Here is a 23,241-nt window from a genome sequence, read left to right on the forward strand (position 1 = left end):
GAGGATAAGAAGCAGAAGGAAAGTTTCTTCCTTCTGACTGTGACAGCCCCTCAGTTAAGACCTCTGAATAATGGTTTTACTTTTTCTTTACATAGTCACCAGTTGGAAAAACAACCATCCTACCACACTTTAGCAAATGCTTTTACCCAGTGAAACTCTGGCAGGCACAGCTCTGCGATCGATCCAGAAGGACACCCAGGACAGCATGACCATCAGGGTGGCAGGGAAATAGGTTTGGAGCAAGAAGAAGAAGATGTGGCGACGCAGCGTGAAGTTAATGTACAGACGGTTGTACCAGCCTGGGGGACACAAGGAAGAAGCCAGTGAGGTTTAGTCTGAGGCAAAAACAAACCCCCACCCCCGGGAACCTTCCCGTCCTGACATTGCTCTCGTCTTCAGCAGAAAGTTAAACATGAATGACCAAGTGACTTAAGATAATACATTTCCTTTCCAAAATCTAAGCCCTTTCTCCTATAAATAAATATCTCACCAGTAAATAGTGCATTCACTGTTTTATTCAGTATTATCTAGCTTCTCTTCACAGCATTTTGGGGAAAGGTAGAACTAAATTGAGGTTTCGTTGTTTGGTGTTTGTTTTTTGCAAACCACAGCCACATTTCCTGAGTGACTCGCTGCGCAGGAGCATAAGAAGTGGGGCTGGTTCTATTTTGGTGAAGCCAGTACCACTGAGGCAGGAGCCAGCAGAGCTGGGCTCTCGTCACTGTCCCCGTTATTGTGGGATTGGTCAGCTCAGTCAATCGCCACATTCATCACAAGAAGAAATAGGGCGTTCATGTGATTCTGAAGTCTGACATCAGTTCTACTTCATACACTCCATTCATCTTGTGCAAGTTATTTACCATTTGCTCATTCCTCGGGGTGAGGGGGCAATGAGAATATAGACATTATCTACTTCATTATGACAATTTGAGAATCACCGATTAATGGTTATAAAAATAATTGAAATTCTAAGGTTTCAAATGATCCCAACCCCTGGTGCCAAAGATGGTGTCCAGGACAGTGTGAACAGGTAACGTAGACTGAAGCTGTGTGCACACGCCACCCCAGTCCCATCTCAGCCCAGCCTTACCCGAAAACGTTACAACTCGGAGATGGTCCCACTCTGTGTCTCAAAGTGTGGGCTACACACAATGCTGTACAACAAGATGATTTCAGGGGTACAGAGGTGGATACTTTTTTGCTTGTGTTCATTATATTTGTTATTAAAGCCATCTTCTATTTATGGCAAATGAGACCAGTTTCCCATTGAGTATCATGGTGTAAAATTCCTTTTCAAAATCAAGTATAAGATGGGAGTTGACTTAAAGAAAAAAATTAAGTCGATGACAGCATGGGTGGTATGAAGACAAATGTCGCAAAGGTGTTATGTAAATAATTGAAAGCCACCCTACACTAACCTTCTTATTTGGGACATGAGGACACTCCCAGACGCATGTCTAAGACTTCGGCCTCGGTCAGGATGAAGTTGGGTTAGAGCCTGGGTCTCCAATGCCCAGTCCAGGGCTGTTCTCACACAATATATTTTCAATTCAGCCCCCTGAGGGCCTCCAAATGTGAACACTGCTAGGGCCTGAAGGGGATAGAGAGATCTAGATCTTGGTTCCCACCCTTAGGGGTTTTCAAGGAACTGCATGGAAGTCCCACAGGATGAAAGTGCTCAAGATATAGAACAGTGTATATCTAATTGCTAAAATGTCCATCTGTAGAAGCAGTGAGTGCTTTAGGTTTTGGAAAAAGAGACCTGAATGACTATTGGCTGGGATAATTAAGAAAGACCTCCTGGAGGAGGTGAGTGTAAACTGGACAAGTGGACAGGAAGAGGAGAGGCTCAGAGACAGGAGTGAGCGCTGCAGGCTGAGGACAGTGACTCTCAGCCTGGCTGCACAAGAGGACCTCTGGGAGCTTTGCTTCTCTCCAGAGCTCTATCCCAGAGAGATTCTGACTTAACTGGCCTGGGGTGAAGCCTCGGTGGAGCCTCGGCATGTTTTAAAAATTCTCCAGGTTCATAGCAGCACTGTTCACAATAGCCAACGGGTAGAAACAACTCAATGTCTATCTGCAGATGAATGGATAAATATAATCCACACAATAGAATATTATTCAGCCTTAAAAAGGAAAGGAATTCTTACACATGCTTCAACATGGATGAACCTTAAAACCAGTATGATAGGTGAAATAGGCAGTCACAAAAGGACAACTAAATGATTTCACTTATGTGAGGTACCAAGAATAGTCACATTCATAGACACAGAAATAGAATAGAGGTTCTAGGGGCTAGAGGACGGGAGCATGGGGAGTTATCGTTTAATGGGTGCAGAGTTTCTGTTTGTGATGATGAACGAGTTCTGGAAATGGATGATGATGATGGTTGCACAACAGTGTGGATGGAATTAATGCCAGTGAATTGAACACTTAAAAATGGCTAAAATGATAAATTTTGTGTCATACACACAAACACTCACACACACACACACACACACACATATATATATATATCACTCACACACACACACACACACAGAGGGTGCCAAAAAATGTATACACATTTTAAGAAGGGAAAAAACTATTAAAATTGCAATACTCAATATATACCGATAACAAAAGATGAATACAAGTCAGGTTTGACTTCTGCAATTACAAGAGGTGTTCAAAGTGGTTACCATCAGCGTCCAGGCTCTTCTAATTATGCCGAACTACTGCTTGAGCAACGTTGACTGAAGTGTTAACATCTCTTAAAATGTGTATACATGTTTTTGGCCATATATATTTATATATATACATATACACACACATATATATATATATATACGTGTGTGTGTGTGTGTGTGTGTGTGTGTGTGTGTATAGATATTTTACCGCAAGAAAAAAGTACTAGCCAGCAATAGTAAAATGGTTTCCCAGGTCATTCTAATGTGCTGCCAGTGTTGGGAAACATTGACTTAGAGCAGTGGTTCTCAAAGTGGTGTTCCTGGACCAACAGCAAGGGTACCACTGGGAACTAGTTAGAAATGCAAATTCTCAGGGCCCAATGGGACCTACTGAAGAGGAAATGTGAGGGATGGGCCCAGCAATCTATGGACACTATCCCTGGAGGACTTGTTAAGACAGATCGCTGGGCTCCATCTTCGAGAGTTCCCAGGTGATACAAATGCTGCTGGTCTGAGCACTGTGCTTGGAGAACCACGTTGTCTGAAAGCAATGGTCTTTAAACTTTGGTGTGTATAAACATCATGCATTAAACATGCAGATTCCTGGGTTCCACCACCTAACATACTGACGCAGTAGCTGCAGTGGGGCCCAGAAATCTTCTTATTGAATGCACTCCTCTGGTGGTTTGGATGCAAGTGGACCTCAGGCTGCACTGCAGAAATGCTGCTGAGGGGACGAGAGCCATTTGGCTGGAGTGAAAAGGTAGTACTGGGGAAGAGTTGGGTCCATAGGGAGAAGATGGAACTGTAGGATGGGTAAGATAAGCTTGATATGTGGTTGCTGTGTAGGCCCATGAATTGTTTGAATGAGGCAGGAGCTCTTAGTGGAGTGGATAAATAGAAAGTGATCTTCAAATATGACAGAAACTACTAAACATTTATTCATCCTACAACCTTTGTCCAATCTCATCAGCTTAAATTGGCATCCATGAAACAAATCACATTGTTCCTTCGGTTTGCACAGGGTCTTTCTGGAAGGGCTAAGAGCTGCTTTTATTTCATGAAAGACTATTCTATTATCCTTTCTTTCCTTCTGTCTAAGGAAACCGGGGAGAGTTGCCTTGGAAACACAAGGAAGGAACTAGGAGCTTTGAAAATGTACACTCCATGTTCCAAACAGAGCACTCTTGGGTGACATCACAGACCCTGTGGGGTGGGATGATAAACCCGCTTGTTGATCCATAGTAATAATGGGTGCAGAAGATGCATTTTCATCTGGACTCCAGAAAGGTTCGAATGGGGAACAAAACAAATAAACAAACAAAAAACGAGCATGCTATTCCAACATAGAAAACATCTAAGAGGGGTATACATAGTGACTAAGGCAGATTTCCTGGCCACTTAGCATCTGTGCAATTTCAATGAACAAGTCCTCCTAGTCTCAGTTTTCTATAAATTGAGGATAACATCTACACCAGAGGTTTGTTGGGTAGAAATCAGTTAATTCATATAAAGTACTCAAAACAGTGGCACATAATCAAACCTATATTAAGACACGCTTAATAATGATTTTAGAAAGAGAGTTTATTTGGACTTGCCAAGAATCTAGGAGAAAATTGTGTGGCAATACAGATCAGCATGAAAGAAAAGATAGGGAAGAAGGTGAGCATTGTGGACATAAAGTGAAGCCGGCTCAGGCGATCCCAGCACCCACACAACATTGGCTGGGCTCACTCTTTTCCATGTTTGATGTTGTAGACAGAGGGGTGTGGGAGAGGGCGGGTGCGTGGGGAGATGGAGGCCATGCAGGGACAGACAGTACTACAAAACTTTCCCACAGAAGGGCCTGGGCGTCTCAGCACTGGGACAAAGGGTGATAAAGTGAGAAGTCCTTGAGGGTCCCATAGGTACTGTAGAGCTGTTGTGGGTTGAATTGTGTCCCCCAGAAAGATATGTTGAAGTCCTTACTCTCAGTACCTGTGAACCTGACCTGATTTTCAAATAGAATCTTTGCACATGTAATCAAGATAAGGTGAGGTCATATTTGATTCAGAGGGCCATAATCCAATGAGTGGTGTCCTTAGAGAGAAAGAAATTTGGACCTAGGTACACAGAGACAACACCTTATGAAGACACAGAGACACAGGGAGAATGCCGTGTGCCAGTGGAGGCAGAGATTGGAGTGATGTGGCAACCACCAGGAACTAGTAAGAGGCAGAGAAGTTTTCCTCTCTGGATCCTTCAGAAGGAGCATGGCCCTCAGACTTCCAGCCTCTAGAAATGCGAGCAAATAAATTTGTTGTTTCAAGCACCCAGTTTGTGGCACTTTGTTATGATAGTCCGAGTAAACTAACACGAAGAGCTAATGGTGAGATTAGAGAAGAGCTGGCAAACGGATATTCTCAAAACTTCAAACATGACCCAGGGGCCAAGTTACACTAGCATTAAAAATGAATCTATAGATCTAAATATAGGTCATAAATACATTGTCTGGGAAAGCTATCTGCCCATATCATTAATTCAAATGAATCAGATTATTGAACAGCATGTAAATATGACCCCACATTTGTGAAATTACATAATTAAAGCAAGATGTCTGCAAAGATGTTTGCTAAATTATTAGAAATGATGACCTTTGGCCACGGGATTTCAGAGGGCAGCAACTTTTTTACTCTTTAAGTTCTGTTTATGTTTTGGAGGATTATGAATTATTTTAGTAAGAAGAATGTTTCTTCATTACATTAAGGCTGAAGAAGAATTCTAATGCGTTTTCTTCCACATTTGCATCAGACCATGGCAAAAGTTAGCTACCTGTGCTGCTGTAGAAAGCCAGTCTGGAAGTGGTGTGAAATTTCTGAATCAGAAACTGAGACAGGGAGATCTTCTCATCTGTTTTCAGGGATTCATCCCCATTCTTCCAGTACAGCATCAGATCCTCATCTGTATATGCATCTTTGAGGGAAAGAAAATAAGTTAATTTGACTCGTTTCTTCTGATGCCAGGTGAAGCAACAGGAAAATCCTACGCCAGCCTGGGAGTGAGTAGGTCTTCACACTGGCAGGCTGTACTCTGTCTCATGGTTACTAAAATGACACAAAGATCAGAGAGGGAATAAGGCAAAGATTTGTCATGAGGAATACTGATACTTACAGCTTTCCAGCTCCAAAGAACAGGTCTGGGAGTCCAGGGGAAAATGGCTGAAGTCCATGTTGCACATGGCGGTGACCGTAATCCTAGAAACCCAAACACACGTGTTGGCTCATGCAGCTGGTTATTACTCAGAGCAAGGAAGAACACACACCCGACCAACAGCAGCTGCCACCTCGTGTCTGCTTCAGAAGTTTGGAAACCCAGGTATCTAAGTTACAGGCCCTTAACTTTTAGCTTTGTCTTCTGTACGAGATGTTATTGGTGCTCTGCCCGGATCCTCGCTACCGAGGGTGCTGCCTGCTAATGGCTCACCGGCACCTTTTTCTGGGCACTGCTCTCAGTCCTCAAGCCACTTCCCCCAGAAGTGGTGCTGGGGAAGGACAGCCTCTCGTCCTTCCAGTAGTGCCGCAGGTACAGGGTCATGGTGAAGTCCTGTGGGAGCCAGGCCAAGATCAGACAGAGATGCCTGGGAGGTTACGCTCCCTTTACCACTACCACCTCTGCCTCTCCAACCCAAGGCTATTAGCTTCTAATTCTGGTGAACTATACAAGTAAGCCAGGAAGATAAGGAATAAGACAGTGTAATCACTCAAGTTAGCCCAGAAGCCAATCTGCAGCAAGCACTCAATAAACAGTAGCTATTGTTATATTTTTAAATATTTATTACCAGTAAACTAGCGTTATAGGCTCTCGGGTGGAAGGTACATAGAAGGTCATTGTCTCCCTCAATTCACTGAAGCTCAAATGTCTCCTAACCCAGGCTTAAGAACCCCGACAAAAGGGAAGTCACCAGCTACGAGGGGGGCCATTTCATCTTAGAGAGTTCTGTCATCAGATGGTTCATGCCATCCCACGGAGCCCACAGACTCAACCTCAGTGACAAACTCTTCAGGGCCAAAGAGACTGAGGACACATATTAGGATGGCATTGGACAAAGAAACCGTGACCCATGGGCAGTTACCTCATGCTGTACAGCACGTGCCCATCTGGGAACACCCTCAGCATGATGTTGTCAGTGGTGGTGTCGTGGGTGAATGACCTTTTGGAGTGAACGAAGAAGACGTCAGGGACCCAGATCTTCTTCACCAGCCGGCCGTCAAAGGTCATGCTCTTGTTGCTGGTGCTGGAGAAGGACAGCCTCTCGTCCTTCCAGTAGTGCCGCAGGTACAGGGTCATGGTGAAGTCCTGTGGGAGCCAGGCCAAGATCAGACGGAAAGCGCTTAGAAAGCTTCCTTGCTGACAGTCAACCCCTCATCCACCACCTCAACGGACGCCTCAGGCTCAGCGTCAAAGGTGACAGTTCTGTAGGACGATGGCTGAGGCAATGGCGATAGAAAAACAGAAGTGCTTATTTTTGTGTGTCATGAGGTTGGAGCCAGAAGACTGAGCAGCCCATCATTCAGGCTTTGCAAATGAAAACTACAGCTGTGATACTGACAGCCTGGCCTGGGGACGAGCAGGGTGGGATTTCCCCGGTACCCGGCTCTTTCTCTTTCCTACCCCGTGACACTCATGGCTCCTTACTGGCTAACTATCCAATTTCAGCTTAGTGGACACTTCCAGAAACCTGGACAGGCAAGTGTCCCATTTAGGACGGTTTCTATCATTGGCCTTGTAAGATCTTTGAAAGTAGAATTGTGTCCTGCCCACCACTGAATCCCCAGGCTCTAGTTTAGTGCCTGGCAAGGCACACAGTGGGTACTTAATAAATATTTGCAAGATGGAAAAATCAGGGGGATGATCAGATGAAGGGATGGGCCACTGCATACCTACTATAATTTCAGCCTGAAAGTTTATCCTGTTAAAAAGTGTCTTCTCGCCTGCATAGTTAATGCCTTAAACCAAGAGTTTGGCCCTTATGCCACAACCAGAGATAAGACACAAGTGCAAATGAGTAAATAAGTGCCCAAAAGATCCTCTTCTGGGAGTAAGTAGAGGAAAGGTGCAAAGATGCATGGTGATGGGTGCGTTCAGAGCATCGCACCTGTTTCTGTTCTGTCACCACACCCACACCCCCTCCTGGCTGTCCTGCAGGGGCTCCCCCTGGAGGGGAGCCCATATCTCCAACCCCATGTCTTCCCCATTTTGTGTGCCACTCTGTTTGTAAACTTCCTGTTTCTTCTCTATGCTCTTGCTCTGGCCCTTCCCCTGGCTGTCTCCTTCCGATTCTGCAGGTCTGAGCTGAAACATTCTTCAAAGAGCCTTGCCTCACGGCCTGATCTTTTGGGGCCCTGCCAAGGAACATGTAGGGCAGCTCTGCTCATTGCAGGCATTGGAGATGAAAGAACTGCAGAATTTCAATCTGTTCTTCTCCAAGTGTAGTTCATCTGACCACACAAATCACTTAAGGAGTGTGTTCAAAGTGTAATGTGATGGGCCTCATTTCCAGAGATTGAATCTGGAAGTCTAGAGAGGAAGGGAGACCCAGGAATCCGCATTGAACCAACTCCCCATGTTATTTTTACCCCTAAAGTTTGAGAATCTCTGCTCTAGATTTTACAGCACCTGGACCAGATCCCAAGGCCCAGCTTTATTCCCTCCAGCTCTGGCTCCTGCTACCCAGGCACAGCTTGCACCAGTGCAGCCCCACCAGCCACAGGCTCTCATAGAACTTAGCCTGGAGAGCCCACCCTGTAGGCTGCCCCACCAAGTGGACATACCATGTCCACTTCCGAGATGCTGTCCAGGCTCTCCACCTGCACGTCCACCCCCACTGGAATGGCAGGGCCTGCAGAAGAGCAAAGATAGTTGGTTAAGGATCATTCTGCTCCACCACCGGGCTGGGACACAGACTGGAGCAGGAGTGAGGCAGTGGTTCAAATGCTATGAGGTTTTCTTGCGACTTCCTGATGTGTTGGGTGCCTAAGCGTTCTCCATGAGGTCAGGGACTGTGTCTGCCTTATGTGCCTTTCCTGGGCCAAGGTGGATGTGTTCCATGCCTATTGCATGAGTTGAATAGGTGGATTCCTATTTTGTAATCCCAGGGCTGTCTCTGTCGTATAGAGGTACTAAGGTTGCTCTGCTGCTTGAGTGGAGACCCTGGTCATTTGTCCTCCTGTGACATCTAAAAAGGACAGAATGAGGGCTAAGAATGAGGTTCAAGGCCTCTGAAGAGAGTTGGGACAGCTGCGTGCCCAGGGCTGGATTCATTCATTCACACTCTACATACAGAGCACCTAACAGATAGTTGGGGTCCTGCCCCCCAGAAGTCTGGTATGAGACAAGATCTCTGTGCCAGTTAGATCACAGCAAAAGACGACACTGTAGGAGATTTTGAAATCCTTTCAGGACACGTCAGATGAGAAGGACGAGAATACATACATAGCTCAGAAGCCCGACACTCCGTTTCATCTGGTCTGTGACAAGATTTCTAAAACCATGTTTATCTGCAGGTTCCTGTTCTATTTCTTGGTCTGGGTGATGGTTGCATTATTGGTAGGTCCACTTTGTAATAACTTAGTGGACTGTACACTTACAATTTGTGTACTTTTTTGTATATTACGCTTCTGGCTTTTTGAGATTTTAATATTTTTTTAACACCTAGAATGGGGAAAACCAAAAACCTGTGTCTGTCATACATGTTAATGAATGCTCTTATACTCACAGGCAAAAAATGTCTCTGAGTGAATCAGGTCGCAGCTGGGCTGGGCCTACTGGGGAGAGGACAGTATGCGGAGGCCAGCCCCACTGCCCTGGGTCCTCTGTGCCCTGGCCAGCGAGTGCAGGACCCCAAAATCCTGACCAGTGGTGGTCTGAGAGGGGAGAACCTTTGGGTGGCAGAAGGAGTCTGGGTCTTAGGGAATCAGATGGCCTGGAAAGGACCAAGACTTGGGCCGTGGGCAGAGAAGGAAGATCAGAGATGCTTACATGGCACAGGAACTAGAAAGCTCAGTCGTGTTTCAGCCCAAATGCAGGAGCAGGGCATCTTCATGCAGGTGGCCCAGGGCATTGGATGAGCTCACTGACCCCCTCCAGACCTCCCCCACAGGCTTGCTAATACTTGCAATCCCACCGTTAAAGATTTGCTGTTTTGGCTGATCCCAATAGAATGGAAGCATTTTATTTATTACTAGTGGGATTTAGTGGATATTTTCTGTGTTCTTAAACAAGAAAGCAAATGAGTCCAGGGCTTTATCTTTTTGTTTTTACTTTTTCCCTCTCAGAAAAATCAGGGTGTAAGCTGATCTTTTTGTTTTCTGTGTTCCTTAGCTGGTGGCATAGTTCAGGACCCATGAGAAATCTCTGCTCTAATAGCCGTATTCTCTTCTTATTCCAGGCTCCAGGGGTGCTTTGAAGGTGCCAGAAGTGGGATGTTCCGTGTGGAGAGGAGGCGTCCTGAGGCCTGACTGGTCTGCCTGTCTCTCCTGAGGACCTTGCAACACGAGGGAGAGTCTGCCAACAGCCTGGCCAGGCCCCAATCCAGGTACCCAGATGCCTGCACCCTTGCACAGGGCTGTGTGCTACCAACATGGCAATCGGGGAAGTGGGGCTAGTTAATTTCCTCATCCTCTGGACCCTTTGTTAACCTGAGATATTAAAACAGTCCAGAGTCCAAGCTTTTAAGCCCTGGTTGTGCTGCTTGTCCAGGAAGGTATGCCATACTCTAGCCACTCACCATGTCACCTGCAACAGCTAGTGTTCTAGGAGCCAACGGGAAGAAAGAATATAGGCCTGACCCTCTTTGGACCCACTTCCTCGTGGCCTGGTTTTCAGATAATACACTCAGTGTTTGACCAGGAGCTGGTTTTGGTGAAGGACATTTTCCAGATAAAACATATCAGTTTGCTCGCTGCCTGTTACTGTGTCTGTTCTAGCTCCAGCCGCTGTTCTGAGAGAAATTTGATAAAGCCTGTGAGGATGGTTGGTGTCAATACTCAGAAGGTGTGGCCACGTGGAAGTGCAGGTCAAGTTCTCAGGGAACCTGGGCTGTTGGAGTTAAACAATCTGTGTGTTCAGCAGGTGCTAGAGCGATATTCTTGCACCTCAAGCTTGAGCAGAACCAAGGGCCCTGCCCTCCTTGTTCTGAGCACAATGGAGTTGACCTTCATCTTTGACCTACCTCACCTTTGACCTACACCTTTGACTTACCTTAGGAGAAAGGCTAAGTCTCTCAGGCTCTCCTGAATGCTCCAGTTTATGGCCCTTTCCAAACTGGTTTGGGAGAAATTCTTCCAAATTACTGGGTTTTATCCTCCTTCTATGAACAACTTTATGTTTTGAGTGGGACTGAATCCTATAGGTGTTAGAAAGAAAACAGTTAAACTAATGAGGGATTTATGCCTTGGCTCCTTAACATAGCTATAAGTTTTTCTGCTTTAAGAGAGGGATCTGAAGTCATGGGTGTAGTTTCAGGCGGTACAGCCAGTCGGTGACCAATTCAAGGCAACATAAAGGAAATACATGTTTAGCCAAAGGCTTTGCTTGGTTCCTAGCCTTTCTGTCATTATGTCTCCTCACTTGGTACAGGAAAGCACATGTTAGGGATTTATCCGTTTTTGAAATTAATATATATGCCATTTCTTCCCCACTGACTCTTCAAGAATGAATGTGAGAATTTTCAGACAAACTAAAATTGAGAGAATTTGTCAACAAGCATTCTGCCCTAAATGAAGATGTTTTTCAAACAGAAGGAACATGATCCTGGAAGGAAAGCTGGGCATGCAAGAATGAATAAAGAACAACAAAAATGATAAATACATGCATAATTTTAGGTGAACATTGACTACGTAAAATAATATTCGTAATGTATTGTGGGGTTGAAAACACTAAACAAAAATAACATTTAAGTAGGGCAGGGTATAAATGAATTGAAAGTATTCTGAGGTCATTGCATTGTTCTGGCGAAGAGTAAAAGTAGTCAGTTAACATACTGGTCGGATAAGTCAGGGATTCATATTGTTTTCTGGGAAAATACCAAAAATAGTAAGAATGGGTATTTTCAAAACTAAAATAAGAATAACCAAAAATAATCAATCCAAAAGAAAGAAAGGAAAATAAAGAAGAACATAGTATAGGTTAGACAATAAAAAGGACATAAGATGATAGATTTAAATCCAATATATAAATTATTCAATAAATGTAAATGGACTAAATGCTCCAGTTAACAAACAAATATTGTTCAACTTGGTAATTCAGAAATGCTAAACGTTTAAGCATTTAGTTTTCAGCAGAAATGTTAAGGTAAATTCCTTAGCCCAGGTGGAAATTCACCATTCTCTTGCAGGATAAGAGGCTGGGAAGGGGGGCAGGGCTGGGCCCCAACTAGACGAGTCTGTTTGGGGATGTCAAATTTAAGAAATTGGTTAGATATCCAGTGGAGACCTCTTTTAGACTTTAACGACAATTAGGCAATTAGAGTTTGGGTCAGAAGTCAGGCTCAGTCATCATCAACTTTAAGGGAACAGCTTGTTGTGGGAGGGGCTGAGTGTCTACAGGAAGGAAAAGGCGCCCAAGGACCTCAGAGAAAGAGCCAGAGAAGAGCTGTGTCACAGACCACAGAGGGAGGGCGCCTCAATAGAGGAGGGTGGCCTTTGGAGAGGTCCGGGAAGCCAAGGTCCAGACAGACTCCTTGACTGGGCAAGTGCAGTGGGGCAGGAGGGGCATAGGTAGGAAGTGGGGACAGCTGGTAGAGGTGACAGAGTGGAAGAGCTTGACAGCAAAAGGAAAATGGACACCAGGGCATGAGACATTGTAAAATCTCACTTTTAGATGTTTCCTTAAAGGTCAGGCATCCTGTGGTTCTCAGACTTGAGCGTGGATCACCACTACTGCAGGGCTTGTGAAAACGCAGGTATCTGGGCCCCACCCCCAGTCTCTGGTTCAGGAAGCGTAGAGTGAGGCCTGAGAATTGCACTTCTCACAAGTGTCCAGTGATACTCAAAGCAGCATATGAGCCAGCGTTTCCTGCCTTCTCTCCTAAATTCAGCCCTTTGTTGTTTGAATTTATCACAGGAAGGGTTCTCCTGTACTCTGGGAGCTGACATGGGGGAGGGCACGACAGGCCCAGCCAGTGCCCCATCTGCCCCTGGTCACAGGCTGGGTCCTGTCCCCAGGCTTTCCCAATTCATTCAAACTCAACCCACCCAACGCCGAACTCGGGGTTTGCCACTCCAGACCCACCCTCCTCCACCCTGCTCTGTGCTGGGAACGGACCTGTATGGGCAGCACCAACAGTTGCAGGCCTACCCCTAGGCAAAAATACAACTGGAGGCCCATATGTCACGTGCCTGACTATCTAAAGGTTGTAAGTCACACTAAGAAACTGTAAATGACATAAATCCTATCCTACTTCTTTGACAAATATACCTTCATATCAGCCCAGAAGGGCATATCTAACTCAGAACTCTCAGACTTCTCAGAGTTCTGGGCCGGCACATGGCAGGGCAGAGAGAACGGGCCCCACTTCTGAGCTGCCTTTCCTCTTTACCCACCCACAGCAGCATTCTGCATTGAGAGCCTCTTGGGCACGTGGACACCCCAACCACCTATCTAAGCTCTATCCAAACCTCTCTGACAGCCACCCCTCAGCCACCTCTCAGGACCAGGCGTGCACACACGCATGGAGCAGTCCCCCTGGAGAAAGAGCCTATGCATGTCTTGGAAGTAGCACAGGGCTGTGTGGACAGGTGATTCTGGGTCCCTGTATCCAGGTGTGGTGTAGAAGGGAGACCCCAGGTGGGCATATTCTTTTGGCCCCACAGACCACGCCCTGCGGGCAGGTGTGTGGCCATGGCTGGTCCCCTTGCCTGGGCCTAAGGCTGCCACTAACAGCAATGGCCCTGCCCTCTACCTTCTGGTTGGGTTCAGCCAGTGAAGGTGCCAATAGATATCAGAAGGCAAGAGGTGAGTGAGAAGAATTGATTCTCTTCCAGATCATTCCCTGCAGGGCTACCAGTGGAAATCCTCTCCCAGAGGCCAAGGTTCCTGCTGAACGGCCCCTTTCTGCAGCTCTGGCTCTTCTCTAGATTGAGGTAAAATCTGGAAAAGATACTCCTTCCTCCTCTCACAATTCAGACCTCCACCTGGTAATGGCTCTGCACTCTTCCAGACCTCGGGGCTTCCCCATAACTTCTGGTTTCCCTGAACCCTGCCCACACCTTTGTAAACAGACCATTTAACTCTCTACACTTGCCCCTTTGAGTGAGCCATCTGTTCCCTAACTGTTATGATATCTTTCTCCAATTGCTTTTCTGGGTATTCCACCTCAGTGCGTGGTCTCCCAGCTCAGACACTCAGTGTCCACGTTCCTCTGATTCTATCAGAGGCCATCTCCGTGCTCAGCAGCTCGCAGATTACTACCCCCCACCCCGACACACACACCCACTTCTTTCTACAGCCTTAGCTTAATCTTCCCATCAACTCTGGTCTGGACCATTGCTGACATGTTTGGCCATTGGCCAGCATCCATTCTTGACCACTCCAGCATCCTTCCCGCAGGCCCACAGTGGACTTTCTAAAGCACATGCTTCACCCTGTCATTCCTCAGCCTGGGCTGTGCTGCTGAGAATCCAAACACAGCACAGCTTTCACAGGGCTGCTCCTGCCCTATGAACCAGCCTTGTGTCTCCGTGTCCCCTCCCTATCTGCACACACACACACACACACACACACACACACGATACCGTGCAGCCACACGGGGCCACTCATATTCCCCTGACATGCTTCACTCTTATCTGAGCACGCTCTCCCTAGCTCGTCCTCCTTTCTCTGCCTACGGGCTCATGCTCTGCAGATCTTTCCAGACTCATTGTGAGCATTGCCTCCTGGACGAAAGCTTCTTGCATCCTCTTTCCTGGCAGCAGTGACCACTCCCTTAGTAGAGGCAATCAGTAGAGGCCTCCTACTTTGCTTCTGTGACACTCGATCGCACCGTGTCATTTATCTGTTTCCCTAGGAGACTGTTAGCTCCTTGAGAACCATCTATGGTTTCAGGCAAAGTAATTGAATGTAAAGGACTCCAGTAGCATGAGCTTCCCAGGCTGGTGTGGCTCCTTGGTGTTTCTCGTCACTGGCTCCTCGGGGCAGCTGTTCCCTTGCACCCATGACCATACTTGGCTGTGCCCATCACCAGCAGACCCTGCTGTGCCCACCCCACAGTTCCTGGCCTTTCCTTTCCAGCAGCTCTCACTATTTGACCTCTTGATGTGAGGATTTCACTAACACGGGTCTCCCCGACTAGAGGGTGAAAACTCCAAAGACTGTGGCCGTCTTGCTCACCACTGCGTCCCCAAGTGCCACAGACCCTGCCTGACGCATAATAACAGCTCAAAAAAACCCCACACATTTGTCCTAAGAACAATAGTATTTTGGTTGGAGAACCTCACCTACTTTATTGCCATCATTCTTCCTGACCATCCTGACCAACTCCTTGGATATAATCCAAAAGGATCCATGATGACACTATATTTCTCCTTTACCTCCCGTCTATACAGTTTGAATTAAAAACCAGCATTGTGCTAGTAAGAATGTAAAATGGATACAACTGCTATAGAAGAAAGTGTGGATGTTCCTCAAATAATTAAACATAGAACTACGATACGATTCAGCAATTCTACTCCTGAGTATAGACCCAAAAGAATTGAAAGCAGGGTCTCAAAACAGATATTTGTACACACATGTTCATGGCAGCATTAGTCACAATCGTCAGAAGGTGGAAACGACCCAAATGTCCATTGACAGATGAATGGATAAACAAAATGTGATCTATTCATACAATAGAATATTATTTCACCTTAAAAAGGAAGAAAATTCTGTCAAATGCTACAACATGGAAGAACCTTGACGACATTAAGCTAAGTAAATAAGCCAGTCACAAAAGCCAGTCAAAAACTGTATGATGTCACTTACCTGAGGTACGTAGAGTGGTCAAATTCATGGACAGAAGGTAGAGAAGTGGGTACAGGGAGTGGGGGAAAAGGGCCACGGGGTCTGTTGCTTAATGGGTACAGAGTCTCAGTTTGGGAAGATGACAACGTTCTGGAGATGGATGGTGCTGATGGTCGCACAACAATGTGAATGTACTTAACGCCACTGAACTGTACACTTAAACATGTTACGATGGCACATTTTATGTTTTATATATATTTTACCACAATTTTTAAAAAATTTAATTTTAATTAAAAAAAAAAGTCAGCTTTGCAATATTTCTTCTAACAAATGGAAGAGAAGCCCGGGGCCTCTGGGATTTCCTCTAACCAGGACATACCACCGAATCAGGCAGCTGGGAGCTTAGACAAGGTATTTTTGTTTCAACTGATCCCTGGGATTATTAGAAAGCTGTTAGATTTTTAATCTTTTCTCTTTCTACACTGTAAAGGTCATCCGAGGGGTATATATAGTCTTAGACAAATTTCTCTCTATCAATTACTTTTAAAGATCAATCCACAAGGATGTCCCTCTGAGAGAAGTAAAATGGGAAGAGAAGACAAGAGTGAGAAAACATACCCCACAGCTGCTGAGGGACATCTTTGTTCAAATGACCGGCTTGGAGTGCGTGGGTGCTAAGGGGAGGGAGGTGTTAGGCTGAGCTGACACCAGGGCAAGTGGGCCCAGACTCTGCTTCTTGGGGGTCAGGGGGAGTGCCTGGAACAGGGCCGCCCCCAAGGAAGGAGTGCCTTCTTTTACTGGCACAGAGTCCCCTATGTGCTGTCTGCCAGCCTCCTTTCTCAGAGGCCCACCTATCCCTTGGCCAGTGCCCCTACCTAGGAATGAGGTGCTGGATGGAATGGAGACCTCAGGAACACCCACAGGGAAGGCTTCTTGGCTCTAGGCCATCTCCAGATGTTCCCAGGGATTACAGATTATAATAATCATTGGAACCACAGGTGGTGGGAAGCCCCTCCTCTGATGGCCCCCTCCCACCTTCTTGGCCAGGACTCCGGGAGTCGCCAACCTTCTTGTTTATGAGTTTATGAGTGGGGGTATGGAGCTGTAGCACATTGTGTGTCCCCCCTCCCCTCTTTCGGACACGACCTCTGGACATCCCAGAAATGCCTGCAGGGTGCCCAGAGAACCCAGTGCCCTTGGGGAGGAGGTTGGAAGGAAGGAGGAATGGCCCCCACTCTGGGCTTTGGTGACTGAGATCTTGACAACTGATGTATAAGAGCCTCAGGTCTACTCACTGTGCACCTGCTGGAGGTGACACCTTCCCCTACAGCTCCTCCCAAAGTCAGGGCCACCTGACTTAGTTAGGTCAAAGCCTCAGGAGCTTACTCAGGCAGGGCAGGGGACTACTCTGACCCTCCACACTCTTGGGGACCTTGCCGATGGATCCAGCAATTGCAGGGATCAGAGCACAGAAAGTCCAATTTGTTCCTCACACGTGGCTTGAGACAGGAGCACCCGGACTAGGATTGCAGCCTGTTGCGTGATTCTGCTCAGAGCTGGGTTTTCTGGGAACGTGGGAGGACTTCACCTGCCTGCCATTCCTGAGAACTAGCTCCAGGCTTCCTCCCAGAGGAGAGGGCGTTTTTATGAGGCTTTTAGTTTTACAGCTGACATCCCAGAAGAAACCCAAGTTCTGTTCCCCACCTGTTCTGTGGCCATCACTTACCCCCCCGGACCCCAGGCTCTTCTGTAAACTGAGGGTACTGACCAGGTGATTGCTCCAGCTCCTGCCAGGGACAGCAGCCTCTGGTAGAAAGTTACACTGTGGCTTTCAGAATATCACCCATCCCCTGACACACAGACCTGCCCCACAGAGCTGCACTGAGTCAGGGCCACGTTAGGACTGTGAGGTCCCCAGGCATTTTCACTTTCATGGACCCCTTCCTCCATAAAAAAATATTTAAAAGCATGCTTTACAACTGTATTGGCGTGAAGATGAATATATTAACATTATATATTAAAACCATGTTCTTCTACCCCCAATTTGATTTGTTCCCCCTCTGATTTTAAAATAAATAGAAATATTTTCAAGGACCCCTAAGAGTATTGTTTGTGAGCCCTAAACGGTATGCCTCTTCTGCCTGATGGATATGTTAGCTCTGCATTGAGGTACATACTGGTAGAGGGGACGAGAACGAGACCCAGCTTGGAGGGAGGGTCTACCTCAGCAGCAGTGTGACCTGAGTCTGTCACTTCACCTCTCTGTGCCTCAGTTTCCCCACCTGGTTATGATAGTACCTACCTCACAGAGTAGGTGTGAGAACTAAAATAAGATCGTATATGTAAGTACGTTGATTCGAATGGTGCCTGGCACAGAGGAATCAGTATAAAAGTGTTAGTTGTCATGAACGCTGTTGTTTATTTTTGTTCTAGCTACTTCACTGACCCTCTGTATCTTAACTGACACTCTAGAAGAAACGCAAGGTGAGCTTCGTGCGTATGGGGATGTCTGGCTTGGACCTCCTGGAGCAGATACAGCTATTTTACAACAGCTGATTCAGGAAAACTTTATTTTTATAAAATTCCTTGGCAGTAGTACTCATGGCAAGCATCCAGGGAACCAGCACTCCCAGAGACGGCGGCCTCTGGACCTGAACCACCGGTGGTGAGCAAAGTTCCAGGGCAGGAAAAAGACACAGGCTGTAATCTGCTGTCTGCTTTTCTCCTTCTGCTTAGCAGGTGTCAGAGCTCAGGAAACTGGATGGGAGGCTTTGAGGCCTTTTAAAATGCAGAGATCTCTGGGATAAATTAATGTCTTAATCCCTTAACAAACACAGAAGAGGAAGGCCTGACAGCTGGGCTTTTCTAAAGGGACATGAGTGGGTATGTGCCAGGGGCTTTCCATGCATTATCTTGTTTAATCCTGACAACAGCCCGAGAGGTAGGGGTTACTACCCCCATTTTACAAACCAGCAAACAGAGGCTCAGAGAAAGTCACCGACTTGCCCACAGGTCACCTCTACTCCTTCCTGCCAGCCCAGAAGAACACTGGGACCTAAGACAAGGTCAAGAGTGGAGATAAAGGGAAATGGAAGCCAACCTGCCTGGGTCTGTCTTGGCTCTGGGCCAATTGCTCTGGGCCTCAATTTCCACCACGTGCACAAGCGGGGCACTGGCCTCACATCTCACGCATGTTGCTGCTGTCACCCAACTCCTTGCCTGGGCAGACAGTGCAGGTGGCTGGCTTTTTTTCCAGCCCTCCTATGGCATTTCTCCAGTTCCTGAAAGGGACAACCAAGTGCCACACCACACCTACCTGGCCCCAAAAGCAGGGAGATCCTTTGGGAACAAGTCTGAGAGGGGGCTTTGTAATGGGGCTTTTGTTCAATTGTTGTTGCTATTGAAAGTTGGGGGCCTCTGAAAACCCAAAATTCCCAGATAGGCATGGGATGGCCAAGTGTGGGGAGCCATTGTGTGTGCAGACTCTTCTGGTCAGCTCTTATTTTTGTAGGAAAGAAAAGTTGGCAGTGGCAGGGCTTCCCCTTTCTAAATGTAAACAGTGTAGTCACCATCAGCTCCTTTTCAGTCAACATACCTCTCCACTCACTTCCTTTCAGCTCTTTTATCCGTCGGAAAATTAGTGACTCCGGAAGCCTCCTTGGGCTTATCTGACTGTGAGTGGGATATTCAGGGCCCCTGAGGAAGGTATGTGCCTGAGAAAACTGGACAGAGTAGCAGCAGGCAGCCTTGGGGACAAGGCCCCACCAGGCCAAGGGGAGGACACAGTCCTACCTCCAAAGGCGGGCCTCATGGTGAAATCATGGTCCTCCACTCTGAGGAGCGGCTGAGGTTTTCCTTTCCGGATTTTGGTCATGTCGAGGTTCTTCTTATATAGGTGACTGCAAAGATAAGCAAGACATTTTTTTGTCGGCCCACCAAGGCAATTAGAGAGATTATCCAGGGAGATTACTTGTTATGAGAACTACGGGTTAGGCACCTTTTCTCCATCAGGCTGAAGGACACACACACCTCCCCACCCCCTCACCCCTGCCAGACCCTCATAGGCAGGCAGACCTGAGGACAGGTCCTTCCAGAGCCTTCCTAAAGTAAATACCTCCCGGGCAAGACACGATTCTACCTTGACAAGCTCTTAATTGTCAAAACTTATGATTGGATGACAGTAGTTGAGTTGAATGGTGGAGGATTAAAATGTGGGAACTTTTTCTTTTTAAGATTTTTATTAAAAATATAGCTAACATACAATAGTATATTAGTTTCCAAGATACACCATAGTTATTCAACATTTGTATACCTAAACAAGTGATCACCATGATAAGTCCAGCAACCGTCTGACACTGTACCATACTATCACAATATGATTGACTATATTCCTCATGCTGTGCATTACGTCCCCATGACTTATTTGTTTTATATCTGCAAATTTGGACCTCTTATTTCCCTTCCCCTTTCCACCCCTTTTAAAATTTATCAATTGCAGTTGACATTCAATATTATTTCACATTAATTTCAGGTGTACAGCATAGTGGTTACACATTTGTAGAATTTAAAAAGTGATCCCCCTGACTAGTCTAGTACCCACATGGCGCTACACATAGTCATTACCATATTATTGACTGTATTCCCTGTGCTTTACTTTACATCCCACGACTATTTTTTAACTACCCATTTGTACTTCTTAATTCTTTCACCTTTGTCACCCTGCCTCGAACCCCCTCCCAACTATAACCCTAACAAATCTAATACCCATCTGACACCATACATAGTTATTACAATATTATACATTTATTATACATTATTATACATTATTATACATTATATATTATTACTCGTCCCCTTGAAATAGCATGTTGGGTTTCTTTGGATAAATACCCAGAAGTGGGATTACTGGTTCCTTCATTGTCTCTTCTTATAAAGTCTATTTTGTCTGGTATAAGTATTGCTACCCCAATTTTTTTTTTCATCTCCATTTTCATGAAATATCTTTTCCATCCCTTTATTTTCTGTCCATGTGTGTCTTTACATCTGAAGTGAGTTTCTTCTAGGCAGCATATGTCAGGGTTTTGTTTTCTTATCCATTCAGCCCTCCTATGTCTTTTGATTGGTGCATTTAATCCATTTATATTGAAAGTAACTGTTGATAGATGTGTAGCTATTGCCATTTTATTATTCATAATTTTGATTTTTTTTTCCATCTTAAAGTCCCTCTAACATTTCTTGTAATACTAGTTTGGTGGTCCTTCAATTCTAAATGATGACTTTGCTGGTTAGAGTAGTCTTGGTTGTAGGTCCTTATTTTTCACAATGTTAAATATTTCCTGCCAATCCCTTCTGGCCTGCAAAGTTTCTGTTGAGAAATCAGCTGACAATCTTATGGAAGCTCTCTTATATGTTACTAGTTGCCTTTCTCTTGCTGCTTTTAGGAGTCTCTCTTTGTCTTTAAACTTTGCCATTTTAATTATAATGTGTCTAGGTGTGGACCTGTTTTGGTTCACCCTGTTTGGGACTATCTGTGCTTCTGGACTTGTATGTCTATTTCCTTCACCAGGTTAGGGAAGTTTTCAGTCATTATTTCTTCAAATATGTTTTCAATACCTTGCTTTCTCTCTTCTCCTTCTGGTGTCCCTGTGATGCAAATGTTGTTACGCTTAATGTTGTCCCACAGGTCTCTTAAACTGTCTTCATTCTTTTTATTCTTTTTTCTTTTTGCTGTTCTGATTGGGTGTTTTCTGCCAGCTTATCTTCCAAATCACTGATTTGATCCTCTGCTTCATCTAGTCTGCTGGTGATACCTTCTACTGCATTCTTCAGTTCAGTTATTATATTTTTCACTTCTTTTTTATAGTTTCTATGTCCTTTTTTATGCTTGCCATCTCTTTGTTGAAGTTCTTGCTAAGTTCCTTGAGCATCCTTATAACCATTGTTTTGAACTCTGTATCTGGTAGGTTGCTTGCCTCCATTTTGTTTAGTTCTTTTTCTGGATTTTTCTCCTCTCCTTTCATTTGGGATGCATTTCTTTGTTTCTTCATTTTGCCTCTCTCTCTGTGTTTGTTTCTGTGTATTAGGTAGATCTGCTATGTCTCCCAGTCTTGGCCGGGTGGCCCTATGTAGTAGGTGTTTTGTGGGGCCCAGTAGTACAGTGTCCCTTGTCACCTGCTTAGTGCTCCAGGAGTGTCCCTTGTATGGGATGTATGTGCCCTCCTGTTATCGTTGAGCCTTGCTTGCTAGTAGCACTCCATGGGTGGGATTGACCTTCAGGTTGACTGACTGTGGAGTATGGCCTTGTTCACAGCTTATGGGCTGCAGTGCAGGAGGCTTACCCCACTGAGTGAGCTCTGGTGCCTGTTGAGACCACCCTTTGTGTGTGCCATATGTGGGGCTAATTGGGCACTGCTCTGCTGTAGTCTGAAGCCACCCTCCAAGTATGTTAGTTCTGGGGCCTTTTAGGAGGGGGTCTGGTGCAGGCCCATGTCAGCCACTGCCTGTGACTGGCCAGGGACTATCTGGTAAGAGCTACAAAGTGATCCACAGTTGTTCGCTGCCTGTGCTAAACCTGGAGGCACATGGGAAAGGCCATGCTGTAAACTGAATACAGCTGCTACCAGCACCAGGCCTGGGGTAACTTGGCAAAAAGCCAGGACACCAGGGGGCCTGCCGCCACCTACCGGCTCCCTTAAGGTGCAGCCACTGATAAAGCCTCGTGTAGTTCACGAGTTAAGTGAGGCAGGGTCTCAGGGAGTCACTAGATTAGGAAGAGTTGTGGTCACTAGGTTAATGTAGACTCTGGTTTGGTGCCAGTGCTGAGGCTGGAGTGACTCAACAAATCTCAGAGCACACCGAAGCCAATTGTTACCCACCTGGGAACCATGGACTCTGATAGTTTTCCTAGAAAGAGTGCAATGCGGGAGGGGCTGGCTGCTTGCAGAGAAAGTGCCTCAAGCTGTGTGCAAGTTGAGTGGGGGAGCATCCCAGCTGAGAGAGCAGGGCAGAGCAGTGGAGCTCACCAGGCCAATCAGATTCAGATTTGGCCTGTGGGGGCGGGCTCAACACAGGAAAGATGGTGCATGCCTGCCGGCTGCATAGGAAGAAGACCCCTCACTGGGAAAATATCGACTGTCTGCCAGTCCTCCCCCCCGCCCTGAAGCCACACTCCTCAGTCTGTTTTCCCCTCCTTATGTCTCCGAGGCCCCCCCGAGTCACCATCTCTCCGCTGGAGCCCAAGGTAAGTTCCTGCGAGTGAGTGAGTCTGTGCACAGGCCGTTTAAGAGGACGACTGTGTTTCCCTGTAGCCTTCTTTCCTGCCTGGATGGTTGGAATCCTCACTATTTTTCATAGCCAGATGTTGTGGGGGCTCTTCTTCCTGGCACCTGTACTCCAGGCTGGGGAGCTTGGTATGGGGGGCTGGGGCCACTCGCTCCTCTGGAGGATCCTTCATGGCCAAGGTATCCCTCCTGATTTTCAACCACCACAGGAGGTTTGGGGCCCAATCTGTTTCTCTGCACCTCCTACCAGTCTCACTGTGGCTTCTTCTTTATATTTTTAGTTATAAGACATCTGTTTGGCTAGACTTCAGATGGTT

The 23,241-nt window shown here is 46.3% G+C and overlaps 1 protein-coding gene across 1 annotated transcript in view; it reads right to left on the reverse strand.

Moving 5' to 3' along the window:
* GABRR2 (gamma-aminobutyric acid type A receptor subunit rho2) overlaps positions 1–23,241 on the reverse strand; it is a 31,040-nt gene that overhangs the window by 4,095 nt on the left and 3,704 nt on the right. The window contains exons 2-7 of the mRNA XM_033102684.1: positions 19,437–19,543; positions 8,480–8,547; positions 6,781–7,004; positions 5,820–5,902; positions 5,481–5,621; positions 147–299 (exon numbers count right to left, since the gene is read on the reverse strand). Coding sequence (XP_032958575.1) covers positions 147–299; positions 5,481–5,621; positions 5,820–5,902; positions 6,781–7,004; positions 8,480–8,547; positions 19,437–19,543 — 776 coding nt within the window. The remainder of the gene's footprint in view (positions 1–146; positions 300–5,480; positions 5,622–5,819; positions 5,903–6,780; positions 7,005–8,479; positions 8,548–19,436; positions 19,544–23,241) is intronic.

Source organism: Rhinolophus ferrumequinum, chromosome 3 (assembly GCF_004115265.2).
Source record: "Rhinolophus ferrumequinum isolate MPI-CBG mRhiFer1 chromosome 3, mRhiFer1_v1.p, whole genome shotgun sequence".
NCBI classification, from domain to species: Eukaryota; Metazoa; Chordata; class Mammalia; order Chiroptera; family Rhinolophidae; genus Rhinolophus; species Rhinolophus ferrumequinum.